This window comes from Gobio gobio, assembly GCF_949357685.1.
Source record: "Gobio gobio genome assembly, chromosome: 5".
Lineage (NCBI taxonomy): Eukaryota > Metazoa > Chordata > Actinopteri > Cypriniformes > Gobionidae > Gobio > Gobio gobio.
In genome coordinates this window covers 33,165,155-33,184,693 of record NC_137101.1, presented here as the reverse complement: position 1 = coordinate 33,184,693, position 19,539 = coordinate 33,165,155, and the positions used below count along the sequence as shown (strand labels likewise).

At 41.2% G+C, this 19,539-nt stretch overlaps 1 protein-coding gene across 2 annotated transcripts in view; it reads right to left on the bottom strand.

The window, feature by feature from the left end:
• Nucleotides 1-753: 753 nt before the first annotated feature.
• The window catches only part of ptprb (protein tyrosine phosphatase receptor type b), an 83,886-nt gene continuing 65,100 nt past the window's right edge, over nt 754-19,539 (bottom strand). For both annotated transcript variants that reach the window (XM_079818284.1, XM_079818285.1), the window contains exons 25-34: nt 15,029-15,163; nt 13,433-13,555; nt 12,808-12,971; nt 12,574-12,709; nt 11,139-11,248; nt 4,428-6,123; nt 3,989-4,115; nt 2,415-2,513; nt 1,404-1,587; nt 754-1,266 (exon numbers count right to left, since the gene is read on the bottom strand). In XM_079818284.1, coding sequence (XP_079674410.1) covers nt 11,141-11,248; nt 12,574-12,709; nt 12,808-12,971; nt 13,433-13,555; nt 15,029-15,163 — 666 coding nt within the window. In that variant the 3' untranslated portion in view covers nt 754-1,266; nt 1,404-1,587; nt 2,415-2,513; ... (1 more) ...; nt 4,428-6,123; nt 11,139-11,140. The remainder of the gene's footprint in view (nt 1,267-1,403; nt 1,588-2,414; nt 2,514-3,988; nt 4,116-4,427; nt 6,124-11,138; nt 11,249-12,573; nt 12,710-12,807; nt 12,972-13,432; nt 13,556-15,028; nt 15,164-19,539) is intronic.

Genomic DNA, 19,539 nt, shown 5'->3' with positions numbered 1-19,539 from the left:
TTGCACCCCAAGGCTATGTCACTTACATATCTTGTGCCTGGGGAGGGAGAGTCAGCATTAAACAGATCACAATAGAGAGTGGCCTCCTAAAAAAACGTTTACCTGGAGATATTGTCCTAGCAGACCGTGGGTTCAATATTGGTGAGAGTGTGGGATTTTACTGTGCTTCACTACAGATACCTGCATTTACCAAGGGGAGAAAACAGCTGTCAGCGTATGAGGTGGCAGACACAAGAAAAATAGCGAATTTACTTATTCATGTTGAGAGAGTTATCGGTTTAGTCAGAATAAAATATCAGATTCTGCAAAGCAGGGCTATGCCCATAGAGCACATGGCAACAAAACAAGGTGAGGCACAAGCATTGATTGACAAGATTGGGGTTATTTGCTGTGTCTTGTCTAATCTTTCAGAGTCTATTGTCCCATTGGTGTAAGGAGGAGGGAGGGATAGGGATAATAGTCAGTCCAGTACCTGAGCCCGCACACCTGTAGTGTCCAATACGTGATCCCTGCTTCTTGGCTCTGATGATGATAAGTAAGAGGACAGGGAGTAGTAGTACCTGAGCCCCGACACGTATCAGTCTGTTAATTTGTTTTCAACGAGTGTAATATTTTTATCCACTAGTCCCAATTGTACTGGCTATATGTATTATATGTAATGAAATGGATTCTAATCTGTTATTGCACACCATGTTTTGTTATAACAATTGTTGAAAAATCTAATCTTGTAAATAAACCACCATGTACAATTCTGTCTTCTCAGTGGCATTTAATCTTTTCATTTAAATTATACAACAGCCAGAACTCACAAATACAACACTCATAATAACAAATATTCGTATACTCATAACAAATATTTTAATCAAAATGTAATATTGTCTCATACAACAGAATTGATATAACAGCAATAACACAGACCACTTTCAAGAGTGCCTGGATCCTTTCATTACATTACACATGCGAGTTTGTAACTTGCTGCCCCAGTATTTCTGGAAGTATACCATTTCTAAAAAAGCACTCAATTTTAGGGATAACATCATCCCAAAGTTCTAGTTCGGGCAAAATCCTTTCAACAAAAATGTCATTGTGGTTCCACACAACAAAATCACAGTACACAGCGTCTACAATGTGAAGCTGTCCCTGAACTTGGTAGTAGTAGTCATGAGTCCGGTCCAGCATGACATTATCCCCATCATTGATGAGGCAGAAGCCCTTTTCCCCAGCACACAAGCGCAGATTGGCTTCATCTTGGTGAGAGTGTGGACACTAAAATCACAGAGAGAAGGACACGTGAACAATAGATTAACAAATATATTTTCTGCCTTTTTGCTCAGTTTAGGACTTGAGACACGACTCAGACTTGAGATTTAGGGACTTTACTACAACAGAGACTGTAATATTACCTTAATCTCGCAGATGCCAATTCCGTGACAGTCACAAGTGACAATCCCATCAGGGGAGGACCCCATGTATGGCCACTTGGGGTTCAGCCAGAGACCACTGTCCATACAGGAGAAGCCTGCATGCTCCCGACCCAACAGCTTCTCATACACTCCTCTGGCTTGTGCTTCATGTTTGCATCCATAACTGTACACAGTACACATGCAAAACATGAAAGGAAATGATTACTTAGTATTGGATATGTAGAGCCAGTTCAGTGATTTAAATGCCATTACCCTAACCCCTATACTTAGTTCTACTCCTGCGTAACCCTAGTCTTATAACCCTATAACTAATGTTGACCCTTCAGGGCTGTCCCTACCATACTCAATCCACTGCGCGATTTTCTCTTATCAGTTGCGCACCAAAGCAATGTGTTAGATACAGTAAGATACATTTACTTAATAGACAGCCTTCTTTTTTATCCAAATGATACCCTCTGTTGTCAGTGTTTCTTTTTCTGGACATAAACACTGTTTACACGCAGCCTTACCTCTGCCTTACCCTAATTCAAACCCTAAATACCTTGTAGCGGCTGTGGTGAACCTATATGCTTCTGGGTAGCATATGGCCTTGATCAAGCTCTTGGATGGTTGCTGGGGGTTGGTCTTAATAGCTTGTTTCAACTTGGAAGCAGTTATGCGTCCAGCTCTTTGCCTAAACCAAATCCTGCTTGCACTCTGACTTCGAGTTGCCCTCTCTACAGCCTGGACCTGGGACATGATGAGCTCTTCTAGCTGAAATACCTGGCATAGCTCTCCAAGCTCAATGGGGGGTAGCTGCAGAGTCTCTGGTGTTCTGTATTCAAGAACAGTTTTAGGAAGCATACTAGATTTGGGGATGAATTCTTTGTAGTACGGCTCCCTAGCCATCAGTGCTGCACTCCTTGGACAGTTTTTGCTTAAAGTCTCAAAAAAACTAGCATATGTTTCTGACACTCTCTTCACTCTTGGGCATGAAAGTGATTTCCCAACCTGGTTTTCAGTTGTCCTGCCATCAATGGAATGGTCAAGCTTTTTTTTTTTGGCTTTAGCTGAGGAGAAGTCGATCAGAGCTACTGGAGCAGCAGGAATCTGAAAATAAGTTAACACAAAGAAGATCATAAAGTCCATGGGCCCTATCTTGCACCCAGCGCCATTGACTTTGTACACCGACGCATGTGTCATTCCTATTTTGCACCCGCGCAAAGCGCACTTTTCCCTCCACAGAAGCACGTCGCTAAACTAGTGAATGAACTTGCGCTCCCTGGGCGGTCCAGCGCAAAAAAGGAGGCGTTTTCCGGCGCAAACAATCCCTGGTGCTATTTTGCTGTTCCATTAAACAATTGCGCCACTGACCAGAAAAAACCTAGTCTAAAGTCAGTGGCGCGTTGCGCGTTGTTCATTATGCTATTTTAAGGGCGCATGCTTGACCATAATAGCGTGCACAACGCGCATACACTTTGCTCATGTAATCTACACAGATGCAATAGTTATTTTTGCAAATCATAAATTGTTACACTAAAAAATATTAACACATGAGATGACGGAAATCATTGTGGTGTGCCACGAAGATGTGAAAAAATAGGCATAAATCTAGCTTACAAATTATTCAGGCTAATTGTAGTCTAATAATTAAGGAGACCTGTTTGCCCAATAGTGGCAACTTCTGGCAAGACATAGATATGTATATAAGGACATCTAACAAATTGGTTTGTCCGTCAAGAACCAGGAAAAAAAAATCGGTGAGGGTGGACGCAGCGATGTCCTCTGCTGGCGTCAGGTCCTGAGTAGAGGCAGATCCACCTCCCGTTACACGGCGTGCCCGATTGATGCTGGCAAGCTTGGACTTTCCCCGTCTTCTGATGTCATTGTAGCGCTTGCGGCACTGGTGCGACGTCCTGGGGATGCCAGCTGATGAAACAATTGTGGCTATTTCCTCCCACGCCTGTTTAACCGACGCTATTTTGGGTGGGTTTCTCCCATCCCCATACAACACAACTTCTCTGTCTTTCACTGCTCTTACAAGAACATCAGTCTCCTCGGCTGTGAACCGCTCCTGGCGTGCACCTGGTAAATACGCCATAATAATAGCAATCCATAATGGAACTTGCGCACCTGCTTTTACAGGGAATGTTGGATGACGCTCTGATTGGTTTATTCACGTTACGCCCAAACCACACCTATGAATAATGAAGCTACTTCAGACCAACCCATTTTAGATTTGCGCCGGGCGCAAGAGCCATTTATCCCGCCGGGAAAATAGCAACAGCGCCGATACCCGCCCACAAAGTTACTTGCGCTTCGCGCTTTGACACTTGCGTTTCAGATCGTTAAAATAGGGCCCTAAATTTCTGTGGTCCATAACCATAACATATCTATATGCAGTATAAATCTGTCATTTATCCTATGGCTGTGAGCAAAACAGGTAAGGCTATCATCCCAGGATTGAGATGCCAAACTGTGCAGCTAATGTGGGTCTTTGCTGTCTTAGCTTCTCTTTGTCCAACAGGGACAAAAAAAAACATTCTCTGTCCCACATTTGGTTTGCAGTGAACGTGTCCCCTTACCTTTTTTACATGTGATGGCATCAGCCACTTGCACTGCTCTGTTGTGCAGGATGCTGAATCTCGCATCTTTACCCCAACTTCAATAGAAAAAAGAACTGCTCCTACATGAGAACATGATTCTGATAGTCTGTGAATAGAATACAATATTATTATTATTTTTTGATGATGTGCAATATAGCCTAGAGTGTTCAAATCAGAGGCTAAAATCAGGCTAGAAAAAATGCATGTTATTTCCAAATTATGACAAAATTTGATGTAAAAACCATACTAACATTATAACATACTTTATATATACATTATAACATACTAATATTATAAGGGCACCCCAGGCAACATTATAAAAAAAATAAAAATCCAGCTCATGACCCCTTTAATGCTCTCTCCAGTATGCTAGCAGTGTGTGTGAGAGAGAATAATTAATAATTTCATAATTACTTACCCTGCCATGCAATTGCAATGAGCTGCAATGACTTTTCCATCCTCCTTCGCAATAATCCAGGTCTTCAGAGGTGTTTCGCCTGATCTCTGAGAGTGGTTTACTTTGAAACATAAACGATTGTCAGTCTAACATCGTCGTAAAGATGTGTTGCATGTTTGTTGACATTATAGCCGTTACTGCTAGCATCTTAACACATACAACAATATAAGAACAAACACTCACCCTGGCGAAGACCAAACGATGATCATCGTGGAGCCGTTTGCTACCGAGGTTGTGGACCCACCCGCTAACAAAAAAGATGTACGCCTCCAAACTTTTATATGCCTTCATTTGCTGTCTGGTGTAGTATGAAGTCTGAAGGACCAGATAGTTGGTGATGTCAACAGCCTCCACTGTCTGCAAATCTTTAAGTTCGACCGGAAACTCACTCATCTTCATGAGGAACGGGTCACGTCCAACATATCTGTTCATTAACTCTTTGTATCTATTTCTTGAAACTGGTTCTAAATTCGTACAATACACTCTCTCCGCAACGGTTTCCTCCATAGACGTATTCCCCATATTTACTTCCTGCCCTCCATCTGAAATCGCCCCGCCTTCACGCGTCATCATAATCACGTGACTGAAACCCAGCTATTAACGTTATGTGCAACCCCGCGCGAAATTCAGACCGACAACACCAATACTAACAAAAGTCCAACCGAACACCCGTTCGCAATGTTCAGAGGATTAACCGGACTGAATGAGAGGAGGCGGGGAGAGGAGAGGAGAGCGCAGCTGATATCGATACTGTAGAAAATGAGTATTGTATCGTTTCAGATATTTCAGTATCGATAGCGAAATATGGATATTTTTGACAACACTAGTAGGCATACACATAGGTTCAAAGACTCGTTCTCTCGCCCCTACAGTGCAATTCGGCTAGGTAGACATCCGCGCTAAAATATCAAGGTGAAAGTCATCATAGCTTGCGTAGTATAGACCCAGCTCCCAACCCAACTTTGAGAATAGATTAACGGCGATATTTTTTTTATCGCCCGATAAGAGTCTCACGTTAACGCAGCACATTAACGCCGATAACGGCCCACCACTAATAATAATCAGATTTGTTTTTCTCTTGAAGTCAAATGAAATGAGTAAACACTGTTCCTGACATGGGTCAGACCCAAATACAGACCAGATGCACTGGATGGTAGAAAATTATGATTTCCAAGTTATATAATAAAATAAGAGAGGATTGTAAACCAGCCTTTCAGGTTCATAAGCAGGATTTTCCTTAAAGAAAAATAAGCTATTGTACATGGTAAAAAAAATCTAAAATGAGACTTATTATTTTATTTCTTATTTATTTTATTTAACACTTTTTTCTAGATTACTAATAGGTCCATTAGAGAACAATTGTGATGTTTATTTCCAGTTTACTGAAGAATGAAATGTCATGCATTATGCATTTAAGGACGTTAATACTAAATTCCAAAAAGTGCCAATAGTCTAAATACAATTTATTAAACAAAATTAGCATACAACATAAATAATTACAGTGGGCAGTACATAAGTATGTCACAGAAAATTTTATAAAAATAAAGCATATATCTTTGTTATGCCCTGCTATTAAAACTAGTGATAAAATACAAAAGCTTCTCTTCTGTTCTTGTTCAACAAGGGGAAAGTATTCCTGATCCCGTATACACAAACTCTGTGAAGAAAAATTACATGGCATTTTCAGATACACACAAACATGAGAACAGGGCATCTATGCTCAAATTTTAAAATGGAAATTGTAATCAACTTTTCTTTCCTCTTCTTCATTACTAATGGCTATATAAACAGGAAACAATTAGTTTTACCTACAGTCCCCAAACTAGGTACATATATTGTTCTCATCAACTTTCTAATTTACAGTCATTAGCTTCCACCAACAGGATGTCAGATATTTTGGTTTGAACATGGATTTTTTAAATAATCAGGCTCTGAATTTTTATCTGCTTCTCCTATGGGATTCACACAATTCACGCCAAACTTTGTGCGTGGTGGGCGATTAAAGAGATGACAAAAATGGAAACAGGAAGAGTCTCATTTCTTGACATAATATCTTTACATTTACCCCATTTAAATGCATTGCCCCAAAGCCTGTGGTATGGTGGTGCCAGCGGGGATTTGACCCATCATCGCTGCTTGCAGCTATATTTTTTTCTTGTTTCTACAGCTATTAGTAATGAAGAAGAGGGAAGAATAACGGATCACAATTTTTGTTTTAACCCTCTGAACCCAAAGAACGCGCCCGTGCGTTTTGCTGGATTTTCCCTCATAACAGTGTAAAACAACTTAAAATACAATATGTCTTTACAAAGCTTAAAGTGTCTACTTTTATTTATGTACACTCATAATAAAAAAAAACCTAAATGTTGTGCTTTTTGCTAAATAAAGAAAACAAACAGGATGCGCATTCTCCTGTCTGTCTCCCTGTGATGTCCATTCTGAAATGCATGTGGAAATATACTCAGAACTCATAGAAAACTTGCCACACAGACACGACAGATATCTCTTTATAAAGCTTGGAATGTCTATTTATATAACAAACAAATATTCTCTGTTTATGCAATCCATATGAAAACAGCAAGAGGTACATTTCCTCCAGCGGAGCCTCATTATCTTTAATGTGACCACACCCACGTGCGCACAAAGTGATTCACATGCAAATCATCCACGAGGAAGGAATGCGAACCTGTAAATGCCCCCATCACCTCAAAACAAAGAATCAGCTTCATCATTCTTCTGCTTTTCATCGAGTTCGGAAGACACGCTGAATTTACCTTGGATTTAGGCTACCTCAGAAGAAGAAGAATGCGACTTTAACATGAGAATTTTTAAGGTAAAACATTTCTTCTCACTTATATTAGCGTTATTGATGCATAAACACATTGTAGGCTACTAGTTGAACTATGGCCAGACTAAAATGTGTGAAATCAATGGAAACATGTTGAAATATGAAATAGGTAGGCAACCTTTCAATGCTAAATAAAGATACACATGCGACATGAGGATATGCTCTATAATGCTTTATGCTCTATAATATTAAACACAGCATGATATAAAAGTAGGGTTGTCAACTGTCCCGTATTAGCCGGGACGTCCCGTTTATTGGGCCTAAATGTCCCGTACATTACTGTCCCGTTTATTGACTGCTACGCTGATGTTACCATGCACTGACTAAGGGGCCGTTCACATATGTTAAGTCTTTTGCACACTCAAGTTTGTTATTTTAAATGTAGACGACAAGCATGCTCAAATAGAGAGGCTAATTAGTTTTTGTTCATCTTGCACTGTCCCTGTTTGCAATTTTGCCCTTAATGTCTCTTTAACACTGTATTTGTTTTGTTTTTTACCACTGCTCTATGTGTTGTTTAAATCCAATACACTACCGTTCAAAAGTATTATATTTTCTAATGTTTTTTTTAAAAAATGGAGTGGAGGCACAGGTCTTCTCATTTCTAATAATTGGAAATACTCAACACACACCTCTCTATGCAACAACAACTCATTTGAATACCATGCTACAGTTACATCTCCCGTTACAACCCATATTGTAGTCATTTACCGCCCTCCTGGTCAATTAGGCACCTTAATTGAGGAGTTGGATGTGCTGCTGTCCTCATTCCCAGAGGATGGCAGCCCACTTATAGTCCTCTGTGACTTCAACATTCACATCAACAAACCTTATGCTGCAGACTTCCACTCACTCCTAGCCTCATTTGATCTCACCCACCCATAAATCTAGCAACCAACTTGACCTCATCTACACACACAACTGCACTACAGATAACATTTTGGTCAAACCTCTTCACATCTCAGATCATTACTTCATCACATTTAATCTACAACTTACTACTCAGCCACCACCAGCCCCTCTTCCAGTTACCTTCAGGCGAAACCTGCGCTCACTTTCTTCTTCTCATCTCTCCTCTGCTGTGTCATCTTCTCTTGCTTCATCAACCCAATTCTCCACTAATGGATGTTAACACCACTACAAACACTTTATGTTTCACTTTAAATTCTTGTCTAGATAGTATCTGTCCTCTGTCTTCTAGGCCAGCACGTACTACTTCCTCTAACCCTTGGTTATCTGATGTTCTTCGTGAACACCGGACCAAACTCAGGGCAGCAGAGAGGAAATGGCTTAAATCAACCGACCCGTCTGACCTGAGTAAGTATCAGTCTCTGCTCTCATCCTTCTCAGGTGAATTCCATGCAGCTAAATCTTCATACTTCCAAAACAAAATCAACAGCACCTCAAACTCATGCACACTCTTCAGAACATTCAACTCTCTACTCTGTCCTCCTCCGCCTCCTCCCACCACCTCCTTATCTGCCGATGATTTTGCCAATTTCTTCACAAACAAAACAACAACCATCAGCAGTCAGTTCTCACCCCCCTGCACACACGATTTTACATCAGCCAAATCCACAGCCGAACATCATCTCTCCTCATTTGCTACACTGAGGCATAAGTATCTAAACTTGTCCTCTCCAGCCATCATACCACCTGTCCTCTAGATCCCATCTCCTCACATCTCCTTCAAACCATCTCTCCTACACTCCTACCAGCACTCACACACATCATCAACACATCTCTCAGCACTGGCATCTTCCCTACCACATTCAAGCAGGCTTGGATAACTCCAATGCTTAAGAAACACACATTAAACTCTTTATTCATAGATAACTACAGACCTGTCTCTCTCCTACCATTCATAGTAAACACACTTGACCGTTTTTTTTTTAATCAGTTTTCATCTTTCCTCTCACAGAATAATCAGCTGCACATCAACCAATCAGGTTTCAAAAAGGGCCACTCCACAGAGACTGCATTGCTGTCGGTCACCGAAGCCCTGCGAATTGCAAAAGTTTATTCCAAATCATCAGTCCTTGTCCTCCTCGGTCTATCTGCTGCCTTTGACACGGTCAATCATCAGATTCTTCTGTCCACCCTTTTCATCACTGGGCATCACGGGGATTCCACTCCACTGGTTTGAGTCCTATATCCCAGGTAGGTCTTTCAAGGTTGCCTGGAGAGGGGAGGTATCCAAAGCACATCAGCTGGTCACAGGGGTTCCTCAGGGCTCAGTGCTTGAACCTCTCCTCTTCTTCCTTTACACTACATCATTGGGACCCATCACACAGGCACATGGATTCTCATACCACTGCTGTGCTGTTGACACTCAGCTCTACCTTTCATTCCAACCAGACGACCCCACAGTAGCTGCATGAATCTCCAGCTGTCTGGCGGACATCTCGGCATGGATGAAAAAACATCACCTGCAGCTCAACCTGGCAAAGACTGAACTGCTTGTCTTCCCTGCCAATCTGATAATACAACATGACTTCACCATCCAGCTAGGTTAATCTCGGATCACCCCTTCAGGGTCGGTCAGAAACCTTGGCGTAATCTTTGACGACCAGCTTTCCTTCAAATACCACATTTCAAAGACTGCTTACTCATGCAGGTTTGCGCTCCACAACATCAGGAAGATCAGACCTTTCCTAACAGAGCATGCAACCCAGCTTCTCGTCCAGGCCCTGGTCATTTCTTGGCTTGACTACTGCAATGCGCTTCTGGCTGGACTTCTATCAGAATGCAGCAGCACGTCTTATCTTCAACAAACCCAAAAGGGCCCACGTCACACCACTCTTCTCTCTGCACTGGCTACCACTCGCTGCTCGCATCAAGTTCAAGGCGCTTACACTCGCTTATAGATCCACCACGAGCTCAGCTCCTGCATACTTTGACTCGCTCCTACAAGTCTACACCCCCACCAGAAGCCTTCGCTCAGCTAAGGAGCAAGGCTTGTGGTATCATCACAGAGAGTCAGAAAATCCCTCTCCAAAACATTTACATTCACTGTTCCCTGCTGGTGGAACAATCTTCCAACCTTCATCCGAATTGCAGAATCACTGAAAACATTCAAACGACAGCTGAAAACTCTTCCGCAAGCACTTAACCTTATCTTAAAAATAATAATAATAATAAAAATTTTCCTTATTTTCTTTCTATTTTTCTCTACTTCTTCCCTGCCCTAGTGTATGATTCTCTGTGCAATGTCCAAAACATAGTACTTCAGGCACTTTCTGTGTTTCGCTGCCTCCTCATGACGGATCGCTTCCTGTACTCCTCATTTGTACGTCGCTTTGGATAAAAGCATCTGCTAAATGCATAAATGCAAATGTAAATGACTATATTGTTTTGTATGAATGAGTGATCAAAATGGTTTTCACCTTTTTTGAAGAAAAAACTCTAGGCAACAACATCCAGTTCTGAAAATCCTTGTGAACAAATGTTGAAAGTGTGTTAGATTACCTTATTTCAGTGATTTAACATTTTAGTTTTTTTTTTTTTTTTTAACTATGCATAAACATTATTTTCTCAAAACTACAAACTTTTATGTACATGTTGCTCATATATTACTGTAGCCCTGTTTGTGCTAAATAGAGTGTAATCAGACTTTAGCCATTCATATGCTTTAAAGCAGCTGAAAAAAACACAAATGACAGAGCATGTCAAACTTCTTCAGGGCCACAAAATAACCTTAGGGTCCAAAGGGTTAAAATTTATAAACCACTGCAACATTTAGATTCTATGGTTTTGTTGCAAATATACTGTAAAATTGCATCCATACGATGTATAAGTGAAACACATACACATACAATACTTACTTTTATAATAAGTTGTTATAGATGGGGAAAAGAGGGTTATCTTGTTCACAGCAAAGTTTACGAGCCCTCAAAACATCCCGCACACACTGATGGATATAAGCATACTGACACTGCAGAAGACAAGACCATCACATTAGGGTGCTTATAATCCAATTAATATATTTCATTAAATCTCCAGACCAATACAGTAACTACAGTAAGGAAAGTAATTACACGTTTAGTCAATTAATATTTGTCTACGGTCTGTTCACACCAAAGACGATATTTATAACAGTAGCTATAAAGTTTAAAAAAAATTCTAATTCTTTGAGAATAGGAAAGTCCATACTACAACTATAACAAGGGCATCTGCAGGGTAAACATTTAAAATCAAATTTAGGGAACATTTTTTAAGGCATGCACAAATAAAACTAATACCACCATATGAGCGGGATAGGGCAATGTTTATGGTAACATTCTAAACTGTAAAATGACAAAATAAAATGCCATTTAAACTTTACACTTCAAATATTAGATTTGACAAATGGTATTATACAATTTTATATAGAAATGAGGAAACAAAATGTGTTGACAAATATAAACATAGGCTACAATAAAAAGCAAATGTCACGTGTCAAAATGTGTTAATTTTAATAAGAACGCTATAAAAACACTAGTTTTACAGCGGAGGAGATGCATGGGCATTAATTTGCACTATTTTAATATTATGTTCACCTAAAACCTACCCATTCAGACGGTAATACACAAATGTGGACATGTCCACATTCAAGCATTTCATACAGTGGGCTTAAACAGCTCGCCCTTTTACAGCAGATTTAGTTCACAAACAACTGATCCAAATATGATTTTCATTTACAATAATAAATCCTAATATTCTGCATTGGTTGTTCGCGTACTCAAGCTCCGAGGATCTCCTGTTCTTGGCTCATTTTAAGTCCGACTTGTTAATTCAGTAAATTGTTAACTGGAGACTATGTGACTGGATCATTAGAATCAGTGAATTGTTTACTCGAGAACAGATGCATTCACAAATGAATCGTTCGGTGCGATTTGTGAAATAATTTAACCGGTTCATTGAAAAGAATCAGGTTGTTCACAAATCGGACACCGCCATAGCATCTCTGAGCAGGTGAAGATTTCTTCAGTTCAAAACTAGGAACGACATGTTTTTATGAAATGTAGTGGAGTAAAAAGTACGATGTTATGCTTTGGAATGTATGAAGTAAAAGTAAGTGTCCCAAAATAAAAATATTAGTAGATACTTGAATAATGTACTTATTAGTGTCCACCACTGGAATGGGCCTGTAGACTGTGATCTTAATAGTTATCGTTCTTGGTGTGAATGGGCCCTGTAGACTGTGATCTGTCCTGATCAACTCAGTTCCAGTGTTGCCATTTGTAAATGTTGCTGATTTCGCTACAGACAGACTCATACCTCAGTTTGTACCATGTGTGAGCGATGCAGACGTAGATCAAACACACAGCCGTAAATGTCCACTGTGCAGTTCCTGTCTAGTTGCTGTAAAACACGATCCAGCACAATGAAAGTGCCAGTTCGGCCCACACCAGCACTGAGAGAAAGAAAAAACATATCCATTATAAATATGATTTTGAGTGAGAACACCCTGAAATGTCTTTTAAAGTTGTTAAGGAGGTGATACACAGATACCTGCAGTGTACTGCAGTGACTCCAGGACTGGTTGTCCTGTCAATGTAATCTCTGACTGTGCGCACAAACTGAATGAGTGATTGGGTTGTCTCCGGTACTCCGTGATCTGGCCAAATGGTGTAATGGAACTGACGCACCATCCTGGGGTATCTCAACTGACCCTCCTGAAAAAAGACCTTGCATTATTATTTCAGAACTACTACATGTTGCTATTTTATAGTAATTCAGTCATGCCCTTTCTTACCGCATACATGCTTAAAAGAGTTTGTGTGCCACTAGCGGTCTCTAAATTGCAAATTACAAAATTACTTTCCAAAGAGGTTTCCCAAACTGGTAAATCTTGAAAAAGAAATTCTATTTTGCATTATGAAAATGAAACCTATTTGTAGGACCACAACAATTATTGCATTTCCACACATCTCCTCATTTTCATTGTCATGACGGTAATAATTAGTAAAAGAGCAGAAAACAAACAGTGAACCTCATTTTTTTCTTTTGATTATAGTGAACAACCCAAAGAATGTTATTACAATTTACTATTGAAAAAAATTACAAACTTTGCCTTTAAGTAATGAATGAGTATTTCTGTTGTATACGGAAATTTTTACACTTATTTAACACTTACACATGATATCTTGAAGTCCCGAATGGTCCACTCTGGAAGGACCGTCTCAGAAAGCAGTTTCACCACAATGTCACCATAATACAAAGGTTCACTGTCAATCGGCCAGTAGCGATCACACTTGACCTGAATCATACACACATTCACATAATTCACAAATTTCAACAAATGTTTTTTTTTTTTTTTTTTAAGAAAGATTGAAACATTTAATGTATGCTACAAAATGATGACCATATTTTATTGCATCAGTGTTTTCTTTTTGTATTGTAGCTTGGTTTGGGACTCACATTGACAAGTAGGAATAGGTTGAATAGCCTTGTCAAAGTGGCAGGAAATGTCATAGGGTTAAATCAAATTTAGCCTATTGACATGTATCATACACAGTTGTATGTATGTTTGGCAGACGAGGTTTGTTGAAGATCGATTTGTAGAATCATGAGATTAAAAAAGAATGCGAGTTTTCGCGAGACAGGTTGATGAGCCTGCATTTTTTGTTGAGGCTGTTCCCCATATTGTATGTGTGTGTTGCAAGTTCTTGAAATAAAAACTGACCTTATATCTTCCTAAAAACACATGCGTGGACCTTGTGTGTAACAATTTGTTCAATCAAAAATGAAAATTAGCCCATGAATTACTCACCCTCAAGCCATCCTAGGTGTATATAACATTCTTCTTTCAGACGAACACAATCAGAGTTATATTAAAAAATGGCCTGGCTCTTCCAAGCTTTATAATGGCAGTGAATGTTGCTCTGTTTTTGAAGTCCATAAAAGTACATCTATATCCATCATAACTGCTCCACACGGCTCCGAGGGGTTAATAAAGGCCTTCTGGAGCGAAGCGATGCATTTGTGTAAGGAAAATATCCATATTTAAAACTTTATAAAGTGAAATGTCTAACTTCCGGCGGAACATCTTTTGTATTAAACTTACGGGAAAAAGTCTAGCGCCGACACCTCTCGCAGTTCGAGTGTAACTGGTGTGCAATGTTGTCAGATGTAGCGTAAGCATTTTGAACTGTGAGAGGTGTGGGCGCTACACCTTTTCCTTTTTTCTTCAAAGACAGAGCAACATTCACTGCCATTATAAAGCTTGGAAGAGCCAGGACATTTTTTTAATATAACTCTGATTGTGTTCATCTGAAAGAAGAATGTAATATACAGGCTTGAGGGTGAGTAAATCATGGGCTAATTTTCCTTTTTGGGTGAACTAACCCTTTAAGGCAGGGGTCTCCAAACTCGGTCCTGGAGGGCCGCTGTCCTGCAGAGTTTAGCTCCAACCCCAAATAAACACACCTGAACCAGCTAATCAGTGTTTTACTAGGGCCTTGTAAGACACTGATTAGCAGGTTCAGGTGTGTTTATTTGGGGTTAGAGCTAAACTCTGCAGGACAGTGGCCCTCCAGGACCGAGTGTGGAGACCCCTGCTTTAAGGCTTCGTGGCTGCTTTAAGGCTTCGTGGTAGATTACTTTATGAACTATGTTTTTCTGTGAGATGAGTATTGTGTATTATCTGTATATCTGTTACCTCCAAGCTGAAAAACTAGATTCCCCAAAGGGGGACAATAAAAGTAAAACAAACAAACAAAAACAAACTCACCATGCCTCTCTCCACACACTGGGTTACCATTACAAGGCTGTGCACATTTTGTTCCCACACCATACGCCAGAAGTCATCCTTGGTACCTGGGAGAGGCCCTTGTGTGGCAATATACTCCCATCTGAAATTGTTTCCCTGTTAAACAGATACAGAAATACTTTTGAGCATGTGTACACAAAGGACCATTGACTGGTCTGAGGTTGTGTGTGAACAGTGCACAAATATTTCGTTTTTTTTTAAAGAAATTATTAGTAAAAATCAAACAAACAATACATAGAGAGAGACATTTTCACATAGAGCACTTGCTGAAGGCACAGAAGCTGTCATTTGCTGTGTCCCAATTCAGACGCTGAATCCTTCGAAAGCTGATTGCGTCACCGTGTCGGCTCCCTCAAATATGGCCTCGAAATGCACCCTTTGTTTCCAGTGAAATTAAGGATACAACAGATGGATCCTTTGTGGCCTTAGAATTTATTGTGCCAGTGACAATTGGATTTTTTGGAGAGAAATTGCTGAATTAAACTTTTAAACTTAAGTGAGTATAACTTAATATGTTAACTACAATATGTAATGATAGAAATGTAAAAAAATCAAATGTTGACTTTATATTTTACCATGATGCAATATTATATAGTTTATACTATTTATTATGTACATAAATGGACCATGGTGGACATATTTATACAGGTTGTGAACTTTATGTTTTTTAGACTTTAAAAAAGTCCAGTGCAAACGTTTCTGCCACTCATCAATGGCAGCTGTCACAGTTCCTAGGAGAAAGTCATTCGTAGGCAAGACCGTTCTTGAACAACGCTCCATCGCGGCCTTCAAAGTGTGGCCTTTGTCTTCCCAATGATGTTACCTTCCTGTGTGACAATTTAAGGTGTGTTATGTTACAAATCATGGGGTAACAGACAAACGTAGATATTTTGAAATTTGTGTTCCACATAAGAAAGAAAGTCACACAAGTTTGAAATGACATGAGGGTGAGTAAGTTTGGTTACAATTTATTTTGATGGTCCACTTCAACAAAATAATTGGGAATAAAATTGTATCCCAAACAAATTTTGCAACCTATAATATAAAACTGTTCAATGTTACAATCCACGCCTGTCCCGGACTCCATTTCCCATTATCCTCCCTGTCCCACACCTGAACTCACTTCCTCATCGTCTTTCCCACTCTCCCCGGATTCCCTGCACCTGGTCTTTGTCATTAGCACTCCCTTTATATTGAACTCACTCCCAGCACTCCTTGTTCGTTCCTGATTGTTATGCTTAAATGTGTGTTGTGTTCAGTGATCGTCTTGTTAATAAACCCATCTTTGTGGAAGCTCCGAATCTTTTTTCTAAGCTGCACTACACATCTGTAACAGAAGAACGGACCAAACTGCCAGGACTTCCACAACAAGATGGATATCTTAGTCACCCCGATCTCTCCCGTGTCCCCTCTTAGAGACACTTCAGCGCTGAATCGCCTGTGTGGGCTTAGGCAGGACGGTCGCCCACTGGTGAGGTACGTGGAGGAATTTACTGAGCTATCTTATTTGGTGAACTGGCCAGATTCTCCACTTAACGCGGTTTCATGAGAATGTGTGTCTTCCTCGTCCAGTCCCCTCAGAAAAACACGCGTCCTGGTCAGTTCACCCTCAGCCAGTTTCCTCCGCATATCCCTCCAGTGGGCTTTCCCGGGTAGTCCTTCCTGCCCCAAAGCCCAAATGGCCGAGGAGGTAGGCCACCTCGAAGCCCTCAATTCCGGCCAAGATGGCCGCGACCTCGCCAGAGCCACAGGAACGGTTGTTAATAGACTTTTGGAGCGATCCTGCAACTCCAGTTCTCCACGAGCCAGCTCCAGTCCTCCACGAGCCTGCTCCAGTTCTTCATGAGCCTGCTCCAGCTCACAAGCCCGCTCCAGTCTCCCAAGAGGCCACTCCAAGTCTCCATGATCCTGCTCCAGTTCTTCTTGAGCCCGCTCCAGCTCACGAGCCCGCTCACGCCCACGAGGCTGCTCCAGCCCACGAACTAGCAGCAAGTCCTGCTCCGCCATGGCATCCCATGGCTCCTGATCCGCCATGACATACCACGGCTGCTAATCCGCCTTGGCATCCCACGACTCCTGATCCGCCATGGCATCCCATGGCTCTTGATCCGCCATGGCATCCCATGGCTCCTGATCCGCCATGACATCCCACGACTCCTGATCCGCCTTGGCATCCCACGACTCCTGATCCGCCATGGCATCCCAAGGCTCCTGACCCGTCATGGCCGCCTGATGTCCTAGACCTCAGTACCTGTCTGCACCTGCGTGTAGGTCTCCAGGGCGCCCACCCCCCCTTCCCCGGTGTTACATCTAAGGCGCGCCTACCAGGAGGGGGAGGTAGTGTTACAATCCACGCCTGTCCCGAACTCCATTTCCCATGATCTTCCCTGTCCCACACCTGAACTCACCTCATCGTCTCTCCCACTCTCACCAGATTCCCTGCACCTGGTCTTTGTCAGTAGCCCTCCCTTTATATTGAACTCACTCCCAGCACTCCTTGTCTGTTCTTGATTGTTATGCTTACGTGTGTGTTGTGTTCGGTGATCGTCTTGTTAATAAACCCGTCTTTGTGGAAGCTTCGAATCTTCTCTTCTCTGCTTGCTTCTCTCTTTTGATGCTTATTAAATGTTTTATCAAAAAAGTTCGAGAGGAATCATCTATCAAATGATCTATCCAAAGCAACTTGTCATCAGCAATTACCACATCAATCTTATCAGCATGAGAAGAACCCTATAAATACTGAACAAAATGATAAACGCAACACTTTTGTTTTTGCCCCCATTTTTCATGAGCTGAACTCAAAGTTCTAAAACTTTTTCTATGTACACAAAAGGTTGAATATACACAATTCCTGGAAGCTGAAAACATCCCAGTACTAGCCTGGCCAGCATGTTCTGGATCAGCGTATACGACAGCGTGTTCCAGTTCCTGCCAATAACCAGCAACTTCGCACAGACATTGAAGAGGAGTGGACCAACATTCCACAGGCCACTATCAACAACCTTGATCAACTCTATGTGAAGGAGATGTGTTGCACAGCGCAAGGCAAATGGTGGTCACACCAGATATAGATTTGTTTTGATTCGACGAAGAAAAGAGTTTCCAACAGGTGGATTATCTCGGCAAAGGAGAAATGCTCACTAACACAGATTTAGATATAGTACAATACAATATTTGAGAGAAATAGGCCTTTTGTTTACATAGAAAAAAGTCTTAGATCTTTGTGTTCAGCTCATGAAAAATGGGGGCAAAAACAAAGTGTTGCGTTTATAATTTTGTTCAGTGTGTATGTATGTATATGTATGTATATGTATGTATATGTATGTATATATATATATATATATATATATATATATATATATATATACACACACACACACACACACACACACACACACACACACACACACACACACACACACACACACACACACACACACACACACACACACACACACACACACACACACACACACACACACACACACACACACAGAGCCGGCCCAAGGCATAAGCGAACTAAGTGGCTGCTTAGGGCCCCCTTGGGCACTAGGGGGCCCCCAAGAGCACAATAAATTACCAACTGGCAATGTTATTTTATGATGATTGAAATCGCGAAATGGCCTTAAACAATTACTAAATAAACTGCAAAATGTTAAGTTTTCTAATATATGCACGAATTGATTCTGACAGCACTGCAGGAGCTCACGGCGCCATCGGCCGGACACTATTCGCTTGTTAAGGCCTGTACACACCGGGACGAATATCGCGCGCGCTTATCGCCAGCGTTTTTCGTGCCGTTTTTCGGCGCGTCTTGAGTGTTCACACCCAAGCGATTTCCACTGGCGCTGCGCTGAGTGAACGTGCACATTCAGTAGATAGCGCTCCCGGTACACAAGGTGGTGCTGCGGCACTTTAAGCCTCTGACACTCGCTTGTCACATAGAAGGAGAAGAGAGACAGTATTTACGTGCTTGCCAAAACCATAGACATATTAGGCGTTTCTCAATGTCAAGGAAGGATCCTCGGAAGCCAGAATTCCGAGGATGCTACGTCATCGACAGCCGTCGAAGGGCTGTTCCAATGTCGAGGATCCTCGGAATTTCAACCAAGGTCTGAGTCCTTCGTTCGAAAAATATGCCATATACAGGAAAGGATGCATACGAGTAGACTTCGCGCACTTAGCGTTCTCAAATCACCCACAATCCTATGCGCGCAGCTTTGCTATCTTGTTAAAAAAATACAAATATCGGACGTTGGCGGAGTCGGAGCGTTAACGGGGCAATATGCTTTCAAGTGTAACGTTACCAAACATTTGTTATAACCGTAGTAAATATAAGTAAAGTTTAACTTTTGGTGACAGTTGGTGGTGGTTGAGGAGATTCCCCCCTTCTATGTAAAAGCGCTTTGAGTTAGTGCCTAGAAAAGCGCTATATAAATGTAATTAATTATTATTATTATTATTATTATTAA